Consider the following 19,118-nt stretch of genomic DNA (forward strand, 5'->3'; position numbering starts at 1 on the left):
CCACAGCTGATAGCTACTGGGGTGGGCACCCCTGGTAAGAAAAGGAAGGTCCTTCTTCAATCTTATTCAAAGCTGAGTCCAGCCTTTGAGAAACTAGAGAGCATGTTTAGAAACAATTGCAACATGGGCATTTCAGGCAAAGCTTTGGGAATCCCAAAGCTTGCAGAACTCAAAGAGAGAGAGAAAGAGAGAGAGAGAGAGCGAGAGAGAGAGCGAGAGAGAGCGAGAGAGAGCGAGAGAGAGAGCGAGCGAGCGAGCGAGCGTGCGCGCACAGTGTCAAGCCTTACAGCGGGTTGGGGGTGTGCATGAGGGAATGGAGCAGGGATGGCTGGCAGTAGGGCCAGCTAGTTATGTCACGTCATGTTAAGAGCCCAGTATCTGATTGCTTTCACCTGGGCCAGTCTTGCATCTGCCAAGTGCAGGGCCGGGCATTCCTACTTTGTCTCATCGTGGCTGATCCATTCCTATTGTGGCACCAGGCAGTGGGACTTGGGAGGCGAAGTTAATGATTTATGTGTGTGCAGAGTCCCAAGCCTTCCTTTTGTCTTCCCTGTGTCTTCCTATGCCCCGCCCCTTCTTGTTCCCTCCCAGAAGACCAAGGACACACAGGGCTATCTGTGCTGACATTGGCCTTTGGCTCCCACCAGCCGCGAGCCACCCTCTGGGAGGCCTAAGGGAAGAGGAAACCAGGCATACATAGGGAGAGGCTCTGATTTCCCTGTGGCTCACTTCTGATCACCTTCAGGAGGCCTATGTAGGGTAAACCAATACAATTCTGGCACCTGATAGGTGGTATGTATATATACCCTTTAGAAAATAAACTTGTCCAGCTATCCCAAGAACTATAAAAACAATCATGGCCTCCAGCCTGGATACTCTACTCTTGGGAATTTATTCTAAAAAAATAAATTTAGCAGAAGTGAAAAGAGATATGCCTGAGACTGTTTTTTGTGGGAACACAAAGACAGGAAACAATCTATCTGTTATACCTAAAAGTCTAACAGTAATGGTTATTTATACTATAAGACTTGCCTTTAAAAATTATAAAGACTTGGAAATGATGAAAAAATGCAAACAAAAAGTCTATGTTCAATGTAATAAGTATGCCAAAAATGTGTGCAGATGGGCAAGAACTTGAAATGTACTGACATTTGGGTATTTTTTATTTAAAATTCCATTAAAGATTTTTAAAATTAGAATATCTGATGCTGTCTAGAATGCATTTAAATGGACACCCTCACTCACTGCTATTGAGAGTATAAACTGATATAATCTCACTACAGGTTGGTACAATTTGCAGGACAATTTGGCAATACATTCAAAGGCCTTAAAATGCCTTTCATGCAGAAATTCCACTTCTAGGAGTTTATCCAAAGGAAATAAAGAGAAAGATGAGAAGATTTATGTACAAGGATATTTACTGCAATATTATTTATAATGGCAAAAGACTTGATACCACCCAAATGGTCAACAGTAGAGAAAATGATTAAAGAAGTTACAGAATAACCACACAGTAGATTACTATGCAGTTATTAAACACATTTTGAAACATTCAATGACAAATGATATGGTACATGGAAAAAAGTATATCATGTGCACATTTGTTATGCATATATATATATATATAGCATATGATTCTATTATATCTATAGATAGAGATACATATATACATATGTATACATATTATATAAACATCCTAATTTTGTACATAGACATAAACCAAAATGCTAACAGTGGGATAATGAGCAGTTTTTATATTTTCTTCTTTAGACTTTCATGTATTTTCCTATATTTAGGGATTAATACCAGAATCATATTACATCAGAAGGCACATGTCAGTTTTTTCATTGTAAGTTTGGTCACCTGGTTAAAGGGATGTCCTCTAAGCTCTTCATTGTAAAGATATTTTTACTCCTTTGTAATTGCTAAGTAATCTTCAAGGGGATACTGGTTTGAGAGCGTATGAATATCCTGTTTCCCAACAAACTTTTACTCTATGGAAATAGCATCCATTGATGATCTTGGTTGGAACCAGTGGTTTCATTGAGGATTCACAATGGTTATTTCCTCCTACACTTATTAAGCTGACATTCTTCAATGAAGAAGAGCTTCCCCCTCCCATATTTTTCGCATTACTATGGACTTGTTGACATTATTATTATTATTACTCAATGTGTTATAACCCATTGCTTTTATTCTTCTTAATGCTTAAATTGTCCCAAATGTGGCCAGTGGGTTTCCCTTCAAGCCAGTTCCTGTGTCTCTATCATTCTCTGAGCACTTTCTTGCTTTCTGTAGCAACTCTCCTTATCCCAGATGTGTGGCGCTGGCCATTCTCCAAGAAGCCCTGATTCCTTTTAGTGGATAGTGCTACATCGTTACTGGGTATCATTGCTTCTGGGCCTTTTCAGTGAACAGAGCCAGGAAATTGGGAAATACGCACGTACGTGTGTGTGAATTACGAGTTCATATTGATACTCCCAATACAAATACACATGACATGGTGCTCTGTCTTTTCCCCCACTCCCTATATCTGTTATCTCCCTACTCCCACGGTGAGAACTCCAATTCCCAACATCAGTATAATTATTTATTCTATCCTATAATATAGCCAAATAGTTTTAGATTACTACACCAGCACTAGTATTGAGATGGTGTCATTAACACTATTTCAGTTAGTTTTCTACACCCTTCAGGGTAATAATCTGTCAACCATTCATTCCCAGAAATAATTACACCCTGACAGAGACTCATAGCCCCTCAATATCTCCCGCCACCCCCGCCCCCCGCTCCTCCCCACTGCAAATAATCTACTCTTGCAGAGATTTCATAAACCAGGCAGACTGCTGACAACTTCCCAGGAATGATGGTGGAGAGGACAATAGTGCAGCATGTCAATGACTTTCACAAGCGTTGTAGGCATGACCCATCTCAAAAGAGGCCCCAGGTACCAGCCTTTCGGCTCACCGAGTTACTTGTCTACCTCCCATTATTTTTCCCTCTTCTTCCTTCTCCCTCCTCTCTTCTTTAGGATCAAAGCACAATTCTTCCCCTTCTGTCAAGCAGACCAACCTCCTCCTTTGAAGCCTGACTCAAGATCTTCAAAGAACAAAGACAGCCTTCTTCCTAAGAGAAATTGTGGTGAAAAAATTTCCTCCGCCTCATTACACATACAAGGGTTGGAACCTTTTTAAAGTTTGGTCAGTTATAAATTGCAGACAAGTAGCTGCAAAACCCTTTCAGGATGAATCTACCCATCGACTCAGCTACTGCCCCTCAGGACTGGGTCACCAGATGGCTCGAGCTGCTCAGGATCTTTCAACCTCTGGGAAACTCTGGTTTCCAGAGCCACTCACTCACGTCCTCCACCATCCTGCCACCCTCACAGACAGACGGGTCCGTCCTCTGACTGGGCAGCCACCACCCCACACTGCCTTCCAGGACACCAGCCAAGGGCCCTGGGAGAGAAACAGTGTTCCATAGAAGAAGCCCCGGTCTATGAGCCCAGCCGAAGTTGGGGGCTGGCCCTCCTAGTAGCGCCACAGTTCTCGGGGAGGGGCTCAAGTGTGAGACCTTTTCCTCTCAGTGCCTCTAATTTCTCATTATGTCCATGCAGATTGCCTTGCTAAGCAACCTACCTGGACAAGAACTAGTGAAAGCCTAAAGGCCCCACTCATGGCTCTTGCAGAACTTTTAGGGCCTAGATCTTCTGTGGGCAGAAATTTTCCAAAAGGCCAGGAAGCAGTACTAGAAATGGGCCCCTGACTGAGGGTGTAGGTGGTGGGGGAAGGGGGGCCTAGCGAGGGGAGGTGAAGATCTTTCTGGGAAGTCTACCATAATCTTTGATGAGGGAGGGAACAGATGAAATCTGAAAAATACTCTAAAACTGTTACATTGGTTTGATTTTCTAGTTAGTAAATAGTTAAGTTGCTTTAACATTTCAATTATTAGTAAAGTGTGAGATTTTTGTATTTAGTGATGTTATTTAGACCCGATGGCTCAGTGATATACAAGAATGCTGGGACCTTCCAAAGTGCAAGAGTTGAAGAAGAAATGTGTGGTACAAGAGGAGTGTAATAAAACAAAGTGGTCTGGGAATGAGAAGAGGTCGGACTGGAGAGGAGGAAGGGTGTGAGCCCCTTGGCACAGGTAGTATGCTGCCCTGTAGCCGCCCATCCATCCCCAAAGCCCCTGCCAGCTCAGGGTAACCTGAGTAGTGCTGAAATACTTCCCAATCTCCCAAATCTCCCTCTGTCATCTCTCGACATGCCTCAAAGTCTGCCATCTGCATCTTCATCCTTTGAGTTAAGCACTGGCCTCTGTGGACTCCTCCACCAAGCAGGTAGCATTTACATTGGGATTTATGTTGCAACTGTATCTAGTTCTGTACCATTTTGTAACTTTCTAGAAAGACACATAATCTAGGCTAGGTAAGTAGTCTCTCTAGTTTGATGCTCTTCCAAATTTTTATGTGATCCAATTGACAACTCCTTAGGAGAATCCAGACAGAACTGAGAACAACAGCCTTGCCCTTAAGAAGCAGTGGGCCCAGAAGGACAGGTAGAGGCTGCCAGAAAAATACTCGAGCCCTCTGTCCTTGCTGAGATGCAGTAAGAAACCACATATCAGGTTAATTTCCACATTTCATGTTACTGGGCTGCTCCTCCAGGCACAATGGTGATGCCTCTAGGCCCAGGTGCCCAGCGGGCCTTATGCTTCTGTCCACCGTGGTTTTTCTCTCCCAGGGCTGATCAACTCCAGAGCTGACTGAAGGCAGTGCTCAGCACAGAGAAGATGTCATTTCAGAAAGCCGACTCAGAGGCTCAGTGACTTGCCTCAAGGTATATAGCCAGGGCCCAGGGTGGGAACTCTGCCAGCTGAGTAATCTTGGAAGAATTCTCTAAACTCGTTACCTGAACGGGAACACAAACTGGCTAAAAATAAGGGTTCTGGAGACAAGCTTACCTGGGTTCATACCCTGGCTCCATCACTGGCCAGCACCATGTGCATGAGACTTAACTTCTGTCTGTCTGTTTCCTCATCTGCAAAATGGAACTTGTAATAGTATCTACCTCATGGGTTACTTTGAGTTAATCTGATGAGCTGATGCATGCAAAATGCTTACAACACTGCCTGGCTCACAGAAACTGCTTAATAAATCTTTGCTATTTTATATGTGCATGCACTCCTACACACATTTGTAAATACATATACAAAGGCTATAAAGACACACTTCTTGGGATGGCTGAAATACACTTAATACATTTAAATTTGACAATACCAGGTGTTGGTGAGGATATGGAACAACTGAAACACTGTGGATAGGAATGTAAAACATGGAGCCACTCTGAACGACAGTCTGGCCCAGAGGAGCAGGTAAGGTAGTTTCCCATGAAATTAAATGTACTTACCACACTTACCATATGAGCTGGTGATCCCGTTTCCAGTTATTCACTCAAGAGAAATGAAAGCATATGTCCACACAAAGAATGCTAGTAGTGATTTTATTTATAATAGCCAAAAAAATGGAAACAGCCCAGGTGTTCATCAACAAGTGGATGGATAAATGAATTCTGGAACATCCTTTCAATGGAATAGTACTCAGCAACAAGAAAGGATGCAGTACCAATACATGAAATGACACAGATGAAGCTCAAAAGCATTATGCTAAAGGAAAGAAGCCAGGCACACCAGGCTCCACCCTACAGAATTCCATTTACATGACATTCTAGAAATAGCGAGGCAGGAGGGACAGAAAACAGATAAGTGTTTGCCGAGGCTGGATAGGGGAGATTCGCCACAAATGGGCATGAGGAAACATTTTAGGGTGATGGAAATGCTCTGCATTGTTGCTGTGGTGGTGGGTTCATGGCTGAATGTGTCTGTCGAAATTCATAGAATATTCACATATAAAAAGTAAATTATACCATAATTACCCATGAGAGGAAGAAACTGGGTAAGAAGATTGTATAAAGGATACTTTTTTGTTCTACTTAATCATATCTGTACTGTTTGAACTTTTGTAATGAGCATGTAATTCATATAGTTGGCAATAATTTTACTAAAGTTTAAAATGATGATGATAATATCTACCTTGAAAGCATGTTGTGAGATCTAAATGAAATGAGATAATGTGTACGATATACAGAGAAGACCCATAGATCTTCTAAAGTGACAGTCTAAAGGACAAGAGTTCTCCACAAGCGTGACAGCCATGACTTACCTCAGTGACAAAGAGCGTGCGAGGGTCAATGATATCCAAGAAGTGCCTGAAGCGGCCATAGAAGGATGTCTAGAGAAAGGGTTAGGAGAGAAGAGTAGATCAGCTGCCGTAGATCATCCTCCAGCCACTGGGGAACCCCACCGCACACCTCACCCCTACTGTTGGGGTCCCATTGTCCCCAGGACTCCCCACGTGGGTGATGAATACCAAAGAGGCCTCACTGCTCAGTGACCTGAGGGCAGCTCTCCCAGGTCTGAGGGCTTTCTAATGTCAAATCAGAAAGATCATTAAGACACTCAGTGACTGTCCAACTTCTCTTCAAGGTGCTTCTCATTTTCCTCCCTTTTTCCCCAGTGCCCTGAGATCTACTCCAAGTCTTTTGGCAGCTCCCAACCACCACTAAGCACATAGGCTGGAGGTGAGGTCTGGTCACCCACCCTCTTCCAGCCTTCCCTCACCACCATAGCCTCCTTGCCTCTCTTAGGACCTCTTGAGTGAGGGAGGGTCCTTCTCCAAGGTCAAGCTCCCCATAGGCAGAGCTCAAGCACCAGAAAACCCAGCTTGCAGCCCTCAGGCCCCCCTTCACCCATAGCCCTGGAGCTGCTGTGAGGCTCAGAACAAGGAGCTTGCTTTTTCCCGGCCTTATCCCAGAGTGGGGGGCCCTGGAAAAGAAGGGCTTTGTGCAAAGCAGGCCACAAGCACTAGAGAACAATGAAAGGGAACCAAACAACCCTGCTGCTGGGCCCTCTGCCCTAGAGACGGAGCCAGCTTGGCAAAGCCAAGCTCAAGAGGTGGAGAGAGGGTGCCAAGCTAGGGGACAAAGGGAAAAGCTGCAAATGCTGGGGGTTCATGCCTCACTACACCCCCAGGCGCTGCCGCAAATGCTCCCTGGAGCCCCACAACTCTCCAAGCACAGTCCTCTGCACAGCGGAGGAAACAGAAGCCTCCACACTCCCTTCCTTTGCTCACTAGGCCACCAGATGCTGAGGCCAACTTCCGCTCCTTTCTCTCCCCAATAAAGACCCTGAAACAGGCCCCAAATCACCTCGAAGTCCCCTGCACCCACCAATCCCCATACCGCCTCCATCTCTCTGCTCACTGTGACACACTCCCTGCCAGGAGCAGCCTCTCCACCCCCTACTTCCACCCTCTTGGAGTTGCTGCCTTTCACGGACCGGATCAAGCTTCAGAACCATTCCTAACAAAAACAGTTGCTTTTCTAACCTCTTATAACTCAAATGGCCTAAACCACGATGCTCACACTGTTGTCTTGGCAAAATTTCACATCTAAGTCTAAGGAAACAATCAGAGACGTTCAGAGGTGTGGTCAGAGGAACATGCTGAGGATGCTCACTGCTGCATGATTTGTAAAGGTGGATGGTTAAACAAATGATAGTCCCTTCATATGAGTGAACACTATGTAGCCATTTAAAATCATGTTTTCAGACAACATTTATGACATGGAAAATGCTTATGATGTTGTGAAATGCATATAAAGAGGATGATTCCAATTAATAGACAAGGAGGTAAACAGAGCCAGATGGATAGTAAATGGAGAGCAAAGAGACAAAATGACATCCAGATCCTGGTCCACTAAAATGAATCAGTGCTCCTTAGAGAAATAGCCAGTTCCAGGGCTGGGGCAGGAAAGGTACAAGATGAGACTGATACATTCTGTTGTGCCAGAAAGTAATGAAGTGCCAACCCCCGAAATGATGGGGACATGTTAAAAGGACCAATGAGAGGCAGATGGACTTTGTGTGCCTCCGTATGTGATATCCTGAGAAGTTCACAATGTCACTCACGTAGTATTCTGGAATGACTGAATCTAATTATGAAGAAACATTACACAAACCCAGATTGAGGACATTCCATAAAATAATCTGCCTTATTCATCAAATATGTCAATGTCTAAAGACAAAGAAAGACTGAGGAACTAACTGGTCCACATAAAAGGAAATTAAGAGACAACTAAATGCATTGCATGATTCTGGACTGAATCCTGGACTGGAGGGGAAAAACATTCTCAAGGTCATTAATTGAGACAATTGACAAAACTAGAATGTGGGTCATAGATTAATAAAAGTATTATATCCATATTAAATTTCCTAAATATAGTAACTATACTGTAGTTATTACTATAGACTGAATATGTGTGTCCCCCTCAAATTTATATGTTAAATCCTAATGTCCAAGGTGATGGCATTTAGAGGCGGGGCCTTTGGGAGGCAATTAGATATGAGGGTACAGCCCTCATGAATGGCATTAGTGCCCTTATAAAAGAGAATGCAATTTCTCAGTAAGTACGAAAGAGTAGTGACTCAAAGAAGGAGGTTATTAGGACACTTTCTAGCTGCAGCTGGTCCCTGTGAAAAACCCTTTCTCTTTAGAGCTGCTTTATGTGCCTGTCCTCTCAGCTTGATGAATGGCAGGGAAGGTTTCTACTTTCTCAGTCCAATTGATTTTTATTTTCTCAATAGTTTAAAATGTATGGCCTTCCCCGCCCCCGACCCTGCCCTCCAAAATTCAGCCGCCATCTTTACCCAATCAGATACTCAGTGGATGTTTTTCCTTCCTTTTTTCTTTACCTAAAGAATGAGTCAGCCAAGTGATTCCTTCCTTTTCCCTTCACAAGAAAGGTGAGTCAGCTAATTCTCAGCAGGGTCTGGGGCCTACAGCACACACTGCCTTCCCACCTCCACCACTCCCAGGGTAGAGTGGGCCTTGGGAGCAGTAGCTGAGGGCAATGGTCTAAGAAGGAACTGACAGCCCTCCTGTACCCAGACCTCTAAAATACTGCTCTTCTGGATTAGGAATAAAATACTCACTGAACCTGTAGCCCAAAGGCAGAAAGGCGGGACCAACTCAGTAGCCCTGGGCAAGGCTGCACACTGAATCACCCAGGTACTGCAAAAACCAGCTGTACACCCAGAGATTCAAATTCTATTGGCCTGGGGTGGGCTCCAGGCATCAGCATCTGTTTAATAACCTGCCCAGGTGAGTCATATGCAGCATGGGTTGAGAGCCACTGGACTAGAGGGTACTAACCCTGTCCATAGCATAAGCCAGCCCCAAGACTAGCCCTGGGAAACAGGCACTCTCTTATCTTAAGGATGTAAAAGATTAAAACACATAACTACCTGCAAGGCAATTTTCATTTTAGAACTTATTTCAGGCAAACTATATGAGAAACTTTCCCCACTGCATCCTGACTCTCAGCCCACACAAACCTCTCTAACTTGGGGTGAAGAGTGCATTTTCCTGCTCAGCAAGCTCCCCATACCCCAGAGGGAGCCCTATGCAACCTACCTGCTCTGTCACTTTGAGTCTCAGCTAATTTCAGACCTTAACATACCCACAGGACTCTCATACCCTCAGTCATCTTAGCAGATAAGTAAGACTTCTGAAGGAGCAAGGAAGTTTAAAAAAATTATTTCTGGATAGACTGAAACACAAATGGGAAGAAGCATTTGTGTCTGTTTCCTGTTCTGGGGCCTCGACTTGCCAAAAATGGTGTCAAACCTGAAGGGAAGAAAAGAGCTTCCCCGGGTGCTGTCTTGTCTTTTTCACCTTTACTAGGTAATGGGGCAGTGGTTAAAAGCATGGCCTTCAAATTTACGGGAAAAGAGAAACATGTTTGATACCACAGAGATGCCTTCAGCCACACTGAGAATGAGAGAAATTCTAAAAGACAAACCATCAAATTTCCTCAACAAATAAAAAAAAGAGGGAAGTAGAACCAGTAGATTAGAAGAGACAAAAGAGACATATTAGTCAAATTTAATATGTGGCCCTTCTGGGGTCCTGATTGAAACAAACTGATTATCTAAAAAATGATGTGACAATAAAAAAATGCAAATAGTACAACGGACTGAACATGTCCCTGCAAAAGTCATATAGTGAAATCCTGACTCCCAAGGTGGTAGTATTAGGATGTGGGGCCTGTGGAAGGTGACGAGGTCATGAGGGTGGGACTCTCATGAATGGGGTTAGTGCCCTTATAAAAGAAACCCCAGAGAGATCCCTCCACCCTTCTGTCATGTAAGGTTATAGCTAGGAGGTGCTGTCTATGAACCGAAAGCTATCACCAAATCTGGCAGCGCCTTGCTCTTGAACCTCCAGCTTCTGGAACTGTTAGAAATTTCTGTTGTTTATAAGTCACCCAGTCTATGGTATTTTGTTATAGCAGCCCAAAGAGAATAAGACAAATAGTGATTGGTTTGAGGATATTAAAAAATAATTAGTTTAGGTGTGTTAATGGTGCTGTGGTTATGTTAAAACTAATCAAAAAACCTGACACTGTGTGAAAAAGAAGGCGCTTTACTTCTGTGATATTCTTTCTCCCAAACCCATAATCCCAGTCTAACTATGAGGAAGACACTAGACAAACCCAAACTGAGGGACATTCGACAAAACATCTGACCAGTATTTCTCAAAACTGTCAAAGTCATCAAAAACAAGGAAAGTCCGAGAAACTGTCATAGACCAAAGGAGACTAGGGAGACATGACAACTAAATGTAATGCGGGATCCTGAAACAGAAAAAAAAATGTTTTTTATGTAAAAAACAGTGAAATCCAATAAAATCTGGAGTGTAGTTAACAGTAATATTCCAAAGTTGGTTTCTTAGTTTTGACAAATGTATCATGGTAATATGAGTTGATAATATTAGGGGAAACTGGGTGAGGGTTATACAGGATTCTGTTAACTTCTGGACTTCTGTAAACCTAAAGTTTTCCCAAAATTTAAAATTAAAAAAAAAAAAACTAATGAAAAAGTCTTTATTTTTTTTAGAGATACCTTACTAGCAGGTATAATGAAATGCTGGGATGTCTGTGTTTGGCCTAAAAGTAATTCATTGGTTGGAGGTGGGGACGTAATTGATGAAGCTGAGTGATAGGTGCACAGGAATCATTGACGACTGTCTCTACTTTCGTATATTTGAAACTCCCATAATAAAAAAGGTAACAATAAACAAGCAAACTTGGACCTTGGAGCCAGATTCCCTAGGAAGTTAGTTAATTTGTTTGTGTACTGCAGTTTCCTCACCAATAACATAAAAAATAAGTGTACCTGTCTCACAGGGTTGTTGTGAAAATTACATAAATCATTACACAAGAAAGGCTGGTAAAATGCTTGGCTAGACCAGACCACCGAGGCAAGCTATCTGTCTCCACCTTCTGACACTGCTCAGTGTCCTTGCTTCCCTGTCCTCGCACACAAGGAGATCCTTGAGGATGAAAGAAAGGGTTCTGGGGTGACTCCAGGGGATAAAGACCTTGGCGCCCATTCTTGCAGAAAGTGATGAGATTGGTGTAGGTTCTGGGAATGGATCTTGGATTATGAATCACCCAGGGTTCAAGGGGCTGAAAGCAGCCAGTATGAAGAAAAGGTGGGTTTGAGAGGGTGGGTGGGGGTTCAATTCGAGAAAGAAAAGGTCAGCAGGGGTGGGCCACGCAGATCTTTGAAGCCTCTTTAAAAGTGAAGTCTTCAGCTTAGAAGCAGAGGAAGCAACTGGAGGGCGTTTTAGTGTGTGTGTGTGTGTGTGTGGCGGGGAGTCACCCCATCAGACCTGCACTGGGACTCTGCCATGCAGAAGAGGAAGGGATTGGAAGGGGGCCTGAGTTGAAGCAGGAAGACCTGTTAGGAAGCTTCTGCAGTGGCTCAGAGACAGATGATGGTGGTTTGGTCTAGGAATCTGGCAGTGGAGACTGGTAGATTTTTGAGAGCTACTTAAGTGATGAGAACACTGGACCTCTGCTTGTACTTAGAGGGTGAGGGAGAGGCAGGGAAGTAAAAAGACAACTTCCAGGTTTCTTGGGAGTCAACTGGGTGGCAGGTTGGGCTGCTTGCACTGCTGGGAGTAGTGTGGTAGAAACAGATTTGCAGGGAAGAGAAATTCCTTAACATGGATGAATCACATGCACTGTGCTTTATGCAGGTCACTATGCTCGAGGAGGAGCGCTTCAAAAGCAAATACAACAAACACTTTTACTGCCCTCAAGGGCGGTGCCAAAGAGATGCCAACAATGACTGCTGGAACAGAGTGATCTCAAATGTGCATTTATGGCTCCAGTGGTGATCACAGCAAAGGGCTTAGTCTACTTGGAAGTTCTCGATAAACGTGTTATGCAACTTAATGTTCCAGAACAGGTACCAGAAAAAACACCCCACTAATCTTTATTCAGCACATCACTATATGTCTAGCCCCGCCTCGGGGTAATATGGAGACAATGGAAGGGCAAAGATCAGCCCTTTCTCTCAAAAGGGTTGAGACCAAGTAATCACACAGAGGAGTATTAGAGGACCATAGGGCAGGCTGACCTATAAGGTCCCACTTGGGGTGGCCAAAGAGGTAGGTAGGAAGGAGTCAGTGCCCTGGTCTCACCAGGGAATAATGTCACGGTGGGAGTGGGGAGTAGCAGCGTGGGAGAGGATGTGCGCCTGACTAAGCCTTGCCAGATGAGTGGAATGCGTGGAGGACTTGAAAGAAGGACAGCCATTGAAGGGTCACTCAAGTCCAAGCAGAGGCACCCCTGACAGTCTCGCCCTAGTTGGCACCCTACACTGGCAGGAAGACTCCAGTCTCGCCTCAAACACCTACATACTGAAATGGTTTACTTTTTAAAGGAATTAAAATCCTCTTTTAAAACAATGAGAACATCTCAGAAGGCTCAGGAGCACAGCTCCTTAATTATCAATGAAACATAGTACATAACCTTGCTGGAACCAGTTTCTCTACCACCACCACCACCAAAAACAGAACAAAAAAACCCCCACCGCACCGACCTTTGTACATTTCCTTTCTTCCCGCAAACTTCTTTTCTGTCCGCCTCCGCTGTCCCCCACCCCAGGCAAGCCCAGGTTTACTTCAGCCAAGTCTCTGCCCTTTTCCTAATAAAGTCCTTTTCCTCGGCGCTGGCGGCAACGAGGGCCGAGGACATGCGGCGGCCCGCGGCGTGGGAACGGCCCCTCCCAGCCTCCAGTCCCGGTCTCATATCCGGGCTGCGGGTTCGATCCCCGTCTCCGTGAACAAGGACGAGTTAGCGACGCCCTGTCGGGGGTCCCGGAAGAAAAGGACCACTGTCACCGTGCCCCGGAGAACCCAAGCTCGGACAGGGCCGAGCGCTCCGTGACGCTAGAGCGTGGGTGCGGAGACCCTCCGCGGAGGTCGCTGCAGGGGAGGGGGCTCCCGGGCACTTGGACCCTCCCAGAGGCCCGCGGCCCCGAATGACACAGCGTTTCCTCCGCAGCCGACTCTGCCCGCAAGTCTCCGCTCGAACCCCAGCAAGGCACCAGCCGGCAAACTCGCTGCGTCAGCGAAGCAACCGCCGGAGGGGACCAGGATCTCCGGGCCGCGGGCAGCCCTCAGTTCATGGCCCTGACCTATCGCGGCACGGTGGACCCGGCTGGGATGGAGGGCTGGGAGCGTGACCGCGGGGCACGGATGCTGCCTGGAATTTCCTCCAGCAGCTCGGAAAGACTGTCAGTCCCCACTGGGGGGTAAAAGTTAGACGGTATCTCTCTCACGGCAACTTCTCACCCAGAGCCGGACTCGAACTTTCCGCCTAGAGTGGGCGGCTGCACAGCCCAAAGCAACCCTGCAGCAGCCGCTGGGACCCGGGGGCCCTGCATCGCCAGCCGCGGCCGGCAGCGGCCAATCACAGAGCGCCTCGGGAGGGAAAGGCTGGAGGGCGCTGGCAGCCGCAGAGCGACGGCGCCAAAGGCCAATAGGGAGCCAAGGTGGGAGTCCTCGCCCCACCCCGCTGACCAATGGAAAAGGAGAGGCTGTGGCCGAGGTCTCCCATCCAGTAGCTGCAGGCTCCGGGTGGCCGCGGGTCGGAGACCCTAGGGCTAAGAGGGATGTAGGAGAGGAGTTTGCTCGCCCTCCCTGTGCCACCCGCCAACCCTCAGACCACAGTCCGGTCCTCACCTGCTGGAAGCGGGGTTTGCCCAGCTGGAAAGGAGGTGCATCCGTCGAGGCGCTAGCGGCACTTGCCGCTGCCGCCGATGCAGTAGTCGCTGTATCCGCCATGGCCACTGACGCCCGCAATCTCCGGCCCTTTTAAAATGTCCCTCCTCGGCCCCCGCCACAGCTGCCTCTCCCGATTGGCCATAAGCAACCGCAGCGAGCCAGAGGCGCAAGGGGTTGTGGGGAGTGTAGTTTTCCTTGTCACGACGCTTGACGACCCTAGACTGCGAAGAGTGGCACCGACTCAGACCTGGATTCTGTTCCCACCTTCAGTATTAGTAGGTTCGGCAGTCTGGGAAGAGAGTGCGTGTACGACTCTGAGGTCCCGATAGGAGCCCACGGGGTGACCCCTCGCTGGTTACCTGCCCTTAGAAGTTCGAGTTGCTGCGGTGAGCGTTGCTCGTGGAACTGCAGCCCAGGAAAAGAGCTCTACTTAAGCAGGTCCGACCTGGGACCAGTTTCAGATGCGCAAGGACTCCAGGCGGAGCAGGGTTCATCTCCGAAGGATTTCTGCGGAGTTGCACTGCGGAATCTTCATGCAGTTTCTTCTGCCACTCATCTGTGCTCTCCAGCCTTTCTGTCACAATTCCTGAAGTATGGTGGACGCCCCGCACCCCTGCCCCTTGAACATTCTGCACCCAGAAGACACTTTTTATCTTCTCCTGACGCTGGCTCTCTTTATGGCCTCGGCCTAATCGTTTCATTTCCCAATCCATCGCTCTACTTCCACAAAATCCACCACATGCCCCAACAGCACCCAGCACTTCTCTTTTGCAGCCCTTTGCATTTATTATTTATGGTTTTGAGTAAGTAAATCCTACTACAAGGTCCATGGGGCAGGAGTTGTGACTATTGGATTCGCTTCTTAGTCCTCAGTACCAGACATGGGAGTACTCACAGCAGAGACTCAAATATTTGTTGACTGTGTGAGTAAAACAGAGGGAGCTTAGGAGACTTGGCAGCCTCCACTTCCTTTGGCCAACCAAGGAAGATCACTACTCCTGGGCCTACTTCCTAGGCAGGAAGAGACCTGAGAGTGGCGAGTGGGGTTCAGTAGTATCAAGTACTACAAGGACTTTAGGTAAGGGGGAGCAGTGCAGATGGCAGAGCAGGACACAAGCAGGGATAATAAACACACTGGGGGAAGAGGAGGGGATGCTGCCTGCTGCACCCAGGAGAAATATTTGGTTTTGACCCTAAGGAATCCCACTTTGGATCTCCTTAGTCCTGTGGTGAGGGCAGGGTGAGCTCATGCCTGCCCATGTCTTTCTGAACGCATGATCTGTAGCAGTCAGTTCCTCATCCACCAATGGTCGAACCACAAGAAACAGACTTTCCCTAATGCTGAAAAGACATTCTAGCTAGCCATGAAGAACCATTTGTGTCTTGGAGTTGTATCCTATCTTTCCCTACTAAACTAAGTGGCTTGAGAATAGGTATCGGATCTTTTACTACCCTCTGTATTCCCAACCGTACTCAATCAATGTGGGTACCCTGGAAGTGAGAAAAGGCTGAGTGCTGCTGCCCAGATGTCAGTTCAGGCGCAGTGTCATCCAAAAATCCAATTACCTGCCTTCTCCCCCAGGAAGCCTCCTTCACATGCTCATCAAAACAGGAACACAACAGAGCCACCTGCAGTCTATGAACTTTTTATTCTTCATAAAGTGCTCAAAACATGAAGAACAAGCTTTTTATAAACAGGAGTTACAACTAGGAAGACGAAGGGCAAAGCAGAACTGTGCCTGCTCCCTGCCCACCCCATCCACAGCCCTCCTCCAACATGTGCCCAGGAACAGAAATGTCCAATGAGAACCTTGGGCTTCGACTTCAAACTATTTCAAAGACATCCCCGACCTGGGAATTTTAGAGGCCCATAATCAAGGATGAATGGAAAGTGAGGGTCAGGGCTGGGGCTGAATAGAGCCCAGAGGAATACCTAGTAGAAGAGTGACTCCCTTCCCCCAGAAGAGACACCCATCCAACTCCCAATGATCCCAAAAGAACATGACCAATGACCCAAGTCCTGGGTACCTGTGGACACTTTCCTCACTTTGATGAGTGGTCCTTAAGGTAGATAATGTTATAGGGGCTTCCCCCCTATGTGGGGCTCCTCCGCTTCATCCTGGCAGAAGACATCCCCCCACAGAGCACATCTCCTTCCAAGGCTTTCCAACCCCACAGAGTAACCACACAGGCCCACTCATGAAGAAGAGGCCATCTCAAAAGGAGCTCTCACCTCCTCACTGGGTCAAAAGTAGCCTCCCCACAACTTTGCTAAGGCAGGGTACCCCAAGCCACCAAAGGTCCCCTGAAGATGCCCTGGGGAAGCCTACTGTGTTTTCTGAAAGCAAACCAGGGCTGGGCTAAAGGACAGACTTCGTTGCAAAGTGCACTGCAGCCAAGCCAGGCAAGGCCATGGAGCAGAAGGGACAGGCTGGGACAGCAGATAGTGCATGGATGGGAGGACAACAAAGTCCTTCTCCTAAGCATAGGCAGAGTGTGACCTCCCACTTCCAGAATGTAGTTTCTTTCCTAGGACCCCCCTCAATTGGGGTTGAGAGAGTAAGAGAAGACAACAGGAAGGTTAAGGGAACAGCAGCAGCTTGGTCAGATCCTTAATTGAAATTATCTCTAGGGGAGGGCAGAACACACAGCTAAACCCAGCTGCCCCATCCTCCATTCTCATCCCAGGGCGCTGCCAAATCCAGCCCCATGTGTTGGGGTGGTGGGGAGGGAGGGCGGGGAGCATACCAAACAAGGGGTGGGGCCTACATCCAGAGGCCTTTGATCCCACCCACAAAAAGGCACATTTTAATCTGTTTCCAAGTTCAAACCCTGTAGCAGCACAGAGTTTTGACATCTGGATGGGCAACGAGAACAGGAATGGAGGTTTGATTCCCAAACGTAAGCCATCCAAAGCCCAGAGGCCTGGAGGGGTCCACACCTTGGAAGTGGGTAAGGAGGTGCTATCCCCCTACATGCCCCAGCTCTCCACATAGTCACATGTGACACTCATGGAAAAATCAGAAGAGGAAGGCAGGGAGTGACCTGAAAAATACATATCATCTCCCTCCATCCGCACTGCAGTCGCTCCAGAAACAGCTGGAAATGGACAGATTCAGGACACAGCAGACACGACACTAGACCATATAGGTTCCTTGCTCTCAGGGGAAAGGACATGAGGCTGAAGAGTAGGTGCCCTGGTTGCCCATAATGCACAGACAAATGAGCAGCTTGGTCTCTGCCACAGCTGTAATACTAATACTAGGAGCCCCCCAGGGGCTGGAGGGAGATGAAGAAGACAAGGGTTTAGCTGTGGAAGAAATGGCTGACCATCCCTGTGGGGTAATAAAGTATGTCTCAGATACCACATCAAATTGCAGCTCACCCCTGCTCCGTCTTGAGGGCTAAATTCTTTGTTCCAATTCCTGGAGCCCCCAAAGCTAAGGGGTATGAAAATAGAGTGACCCATCTCCAATGGGAGTCCAAAGGCCCCCCATTCCAGCAGCCTCAGTTGAGGCAGGAGGAAGAGGGAGCAAGGGGTGACAACAGAGGACAGCCCGCACCCTGCCCCAGGTGAGTGAGTTCAGTAGGGAGGGTGTGAGCCCTGTCTAGGCAGAGGGTCCACGCCAACCCTCCTGGGAAGTGGGGGTGAAGAAGGCTACTTGGGGGGGCCAGGGGGGATCTGCAGCAGTGTGGGTGAGGTCTCCATGATCCGCACCAGCAGCCGGTCAATGTAGCTCTCCAGCTCCTGCACGTGCTCGTCCCGCTGGCTCAGTTCCCGCTCCCGTTGTAGGAGCAGGCCGATGAGCTCGTCGTGGGTCAGATGATAGTACTTGGCCGACTGGTCCAGTACACCTGAATCCTGAGGCCAGATGGAATGACAGTGAGCAGGGTACCCTCAGGCCTATGTGCCCACCAACACTCCAGCTGCACCACCACAGGCCCCGCTGCCTCTGTCTCTAATGCCAGAGGTGGTCTAACTGGCCTCGGGGCTCCAGCTCCTTCTTCCGCCCTGCCCAGTGCTCTATTCCTGACCTCACAGCACCGCTGGTCTTGTCTGATGCCCGCTGGCATCCTGCTGGGTCTCACCTTCAGCCTCTTGGTATCCACAGTCTGGCCAACCTGGGGTGCCGGAGCCACAGTCTGAACACTGCCAGATGTGACTGTCTTGAGCTTCTCCAGCCCACTGCTCAGGGCTGTGCTCAGACTGGAGCGGGACTGCTTCTTGTCAGGGCTGCCCTCCACAGGGGCTGCACTGAGAGGCTTCACAGGGTGGGGACTGCAGAGACAGACAGGAGACACATTACAGAGAGAGATGGGCAGTACATGGAAATGGGGCCACAGGTCTGCTGAAACACACCACTTTGTGGTGAATGCCCCTACACAGGCAAGGCCTCAGGGCAGCTGTGCCCAGCATTCCTCAGCACCCGACTACCTTCCTCCTCCCCATTTCACTCCCTCAAGTGACCTTGCCCCTTCACAGGGACAGCAGAGGCCTCCTACTAATTTCTCTGCACCTATAACCGGTCTTTGCCAGGGCCACCCATCTCCATCCATCTTTCCTCCCTCCTTTTCTATACTGGAACCTTTCTCTGGAAGGGGGAGAAAGGGTGACCAACCCTCCCTGTTTCCTAGTTTTCCCAGGACTGTAAGGATTCCCAGGATGTGGGGCTTTCAGTGCTAAAACCAGGACAGACATGATCAAATTGGATTACTTGATTGCTCCACTGGTTGCTTTTGCTCAGCATTTACACTGGCCTGAGAAACCTTCCCTTGACCTTGTGTTTGCCTGGCTATCACCCTCAGTCATCCCCGCCTCTTCTTCCTTCTCACCCGGCCTCCCCACAGCACAGACTGCATTGTCACTGTAAGTTCTTACCTTGGCTGACTCCTCAACCCATAGAATAGAATGTCAGCCCCA

At 47.8% G+C, this 19,118-nt stretch overlaps 2 protein-coding genes across 12 annotated transcripts in view; both read right to left on the reverse strand.

The window, feature by feature from the left end:
* SFXN5 (sideroflexin 5) overlaps positions 1 to 14,606 on the reverse strand; it is a 107,000-nt gene extending 92,394 nt beyond the window's left edge. For 2 of the 6 annotated variants that reach the window (XM_006905169.3, XM_025049220.1), the window contains exons 1-2: positions 14,156 to 14,601; positions 6,224 to 6,292 (exon numbers count right to left, since the gene is read on the reverse strand). In XM_006905169.3, coding sequence (XP_006905231.1) covers positions 6,224 to 6,292; positions 14,156 to 14,257 — 171 coding nt within the window. In that variant the 5' untranslated portion in view covers positions 14,258 to 14,601. Of the gene's footprint in view, positions 1 to 4,965; positions 5,043 to 6,223; positions 6,293 to 13,011; positions 13,117 to 13,765; positions 13,860 to 14,155 lie in introns of those variants that run through there. The other 4 variants (XM_025049214.1, XM_025049229.1, XM_025049232.1 and 1 more) reach the window with 4 other exon arrangements.
* A 1,221-nt stretch (positions 14,607 to 15,827) lies between these two features.
* Positions 15,828 to 19,118, reverse strand: part of RAB11FIP5 (RAB11 family interacting protein 5) — a 38,504-nt gene continuing 35,213 nt past the window's right edge. For all 6 annotated transcript variants that reach the window (XM_006905171.2, XM_006905170.2, XM_025049236.1 and 3 more), the window contains 2 exons: positions 18,287 to 18,476; positions 15,828 to 18,059 (listed from right to left, as the gene is read on the reverse strand). In XM_006905171.2, coding sequence (XP_006905233.1) covers positions 17,856 to 18,059; positions 18,287 to 18,476 — 394 coding nt within the window. In that variant the 3' untranslated portion in view covers positions 15,828 to 17,855. The remainder of the gene's footprint in view (positions 18,060 to 18,286; positions 18,477 to 19,118) is intronic.

This window comes from Pteropus alecto, unplaced genomic scaffold (genome assembly GCF_000325575.1).
Source record: "Pteropus alecto unplaced genomic scaffold, ASM32557v1 scaffold100, whole genome shotgun sequence".
Taxonomy (NCBI): Eukaryota; Metazoa; Chordata; class Mammalia; order Chiroptera; family Pteropodidae; genus Pteropus; species Pteropus alecto.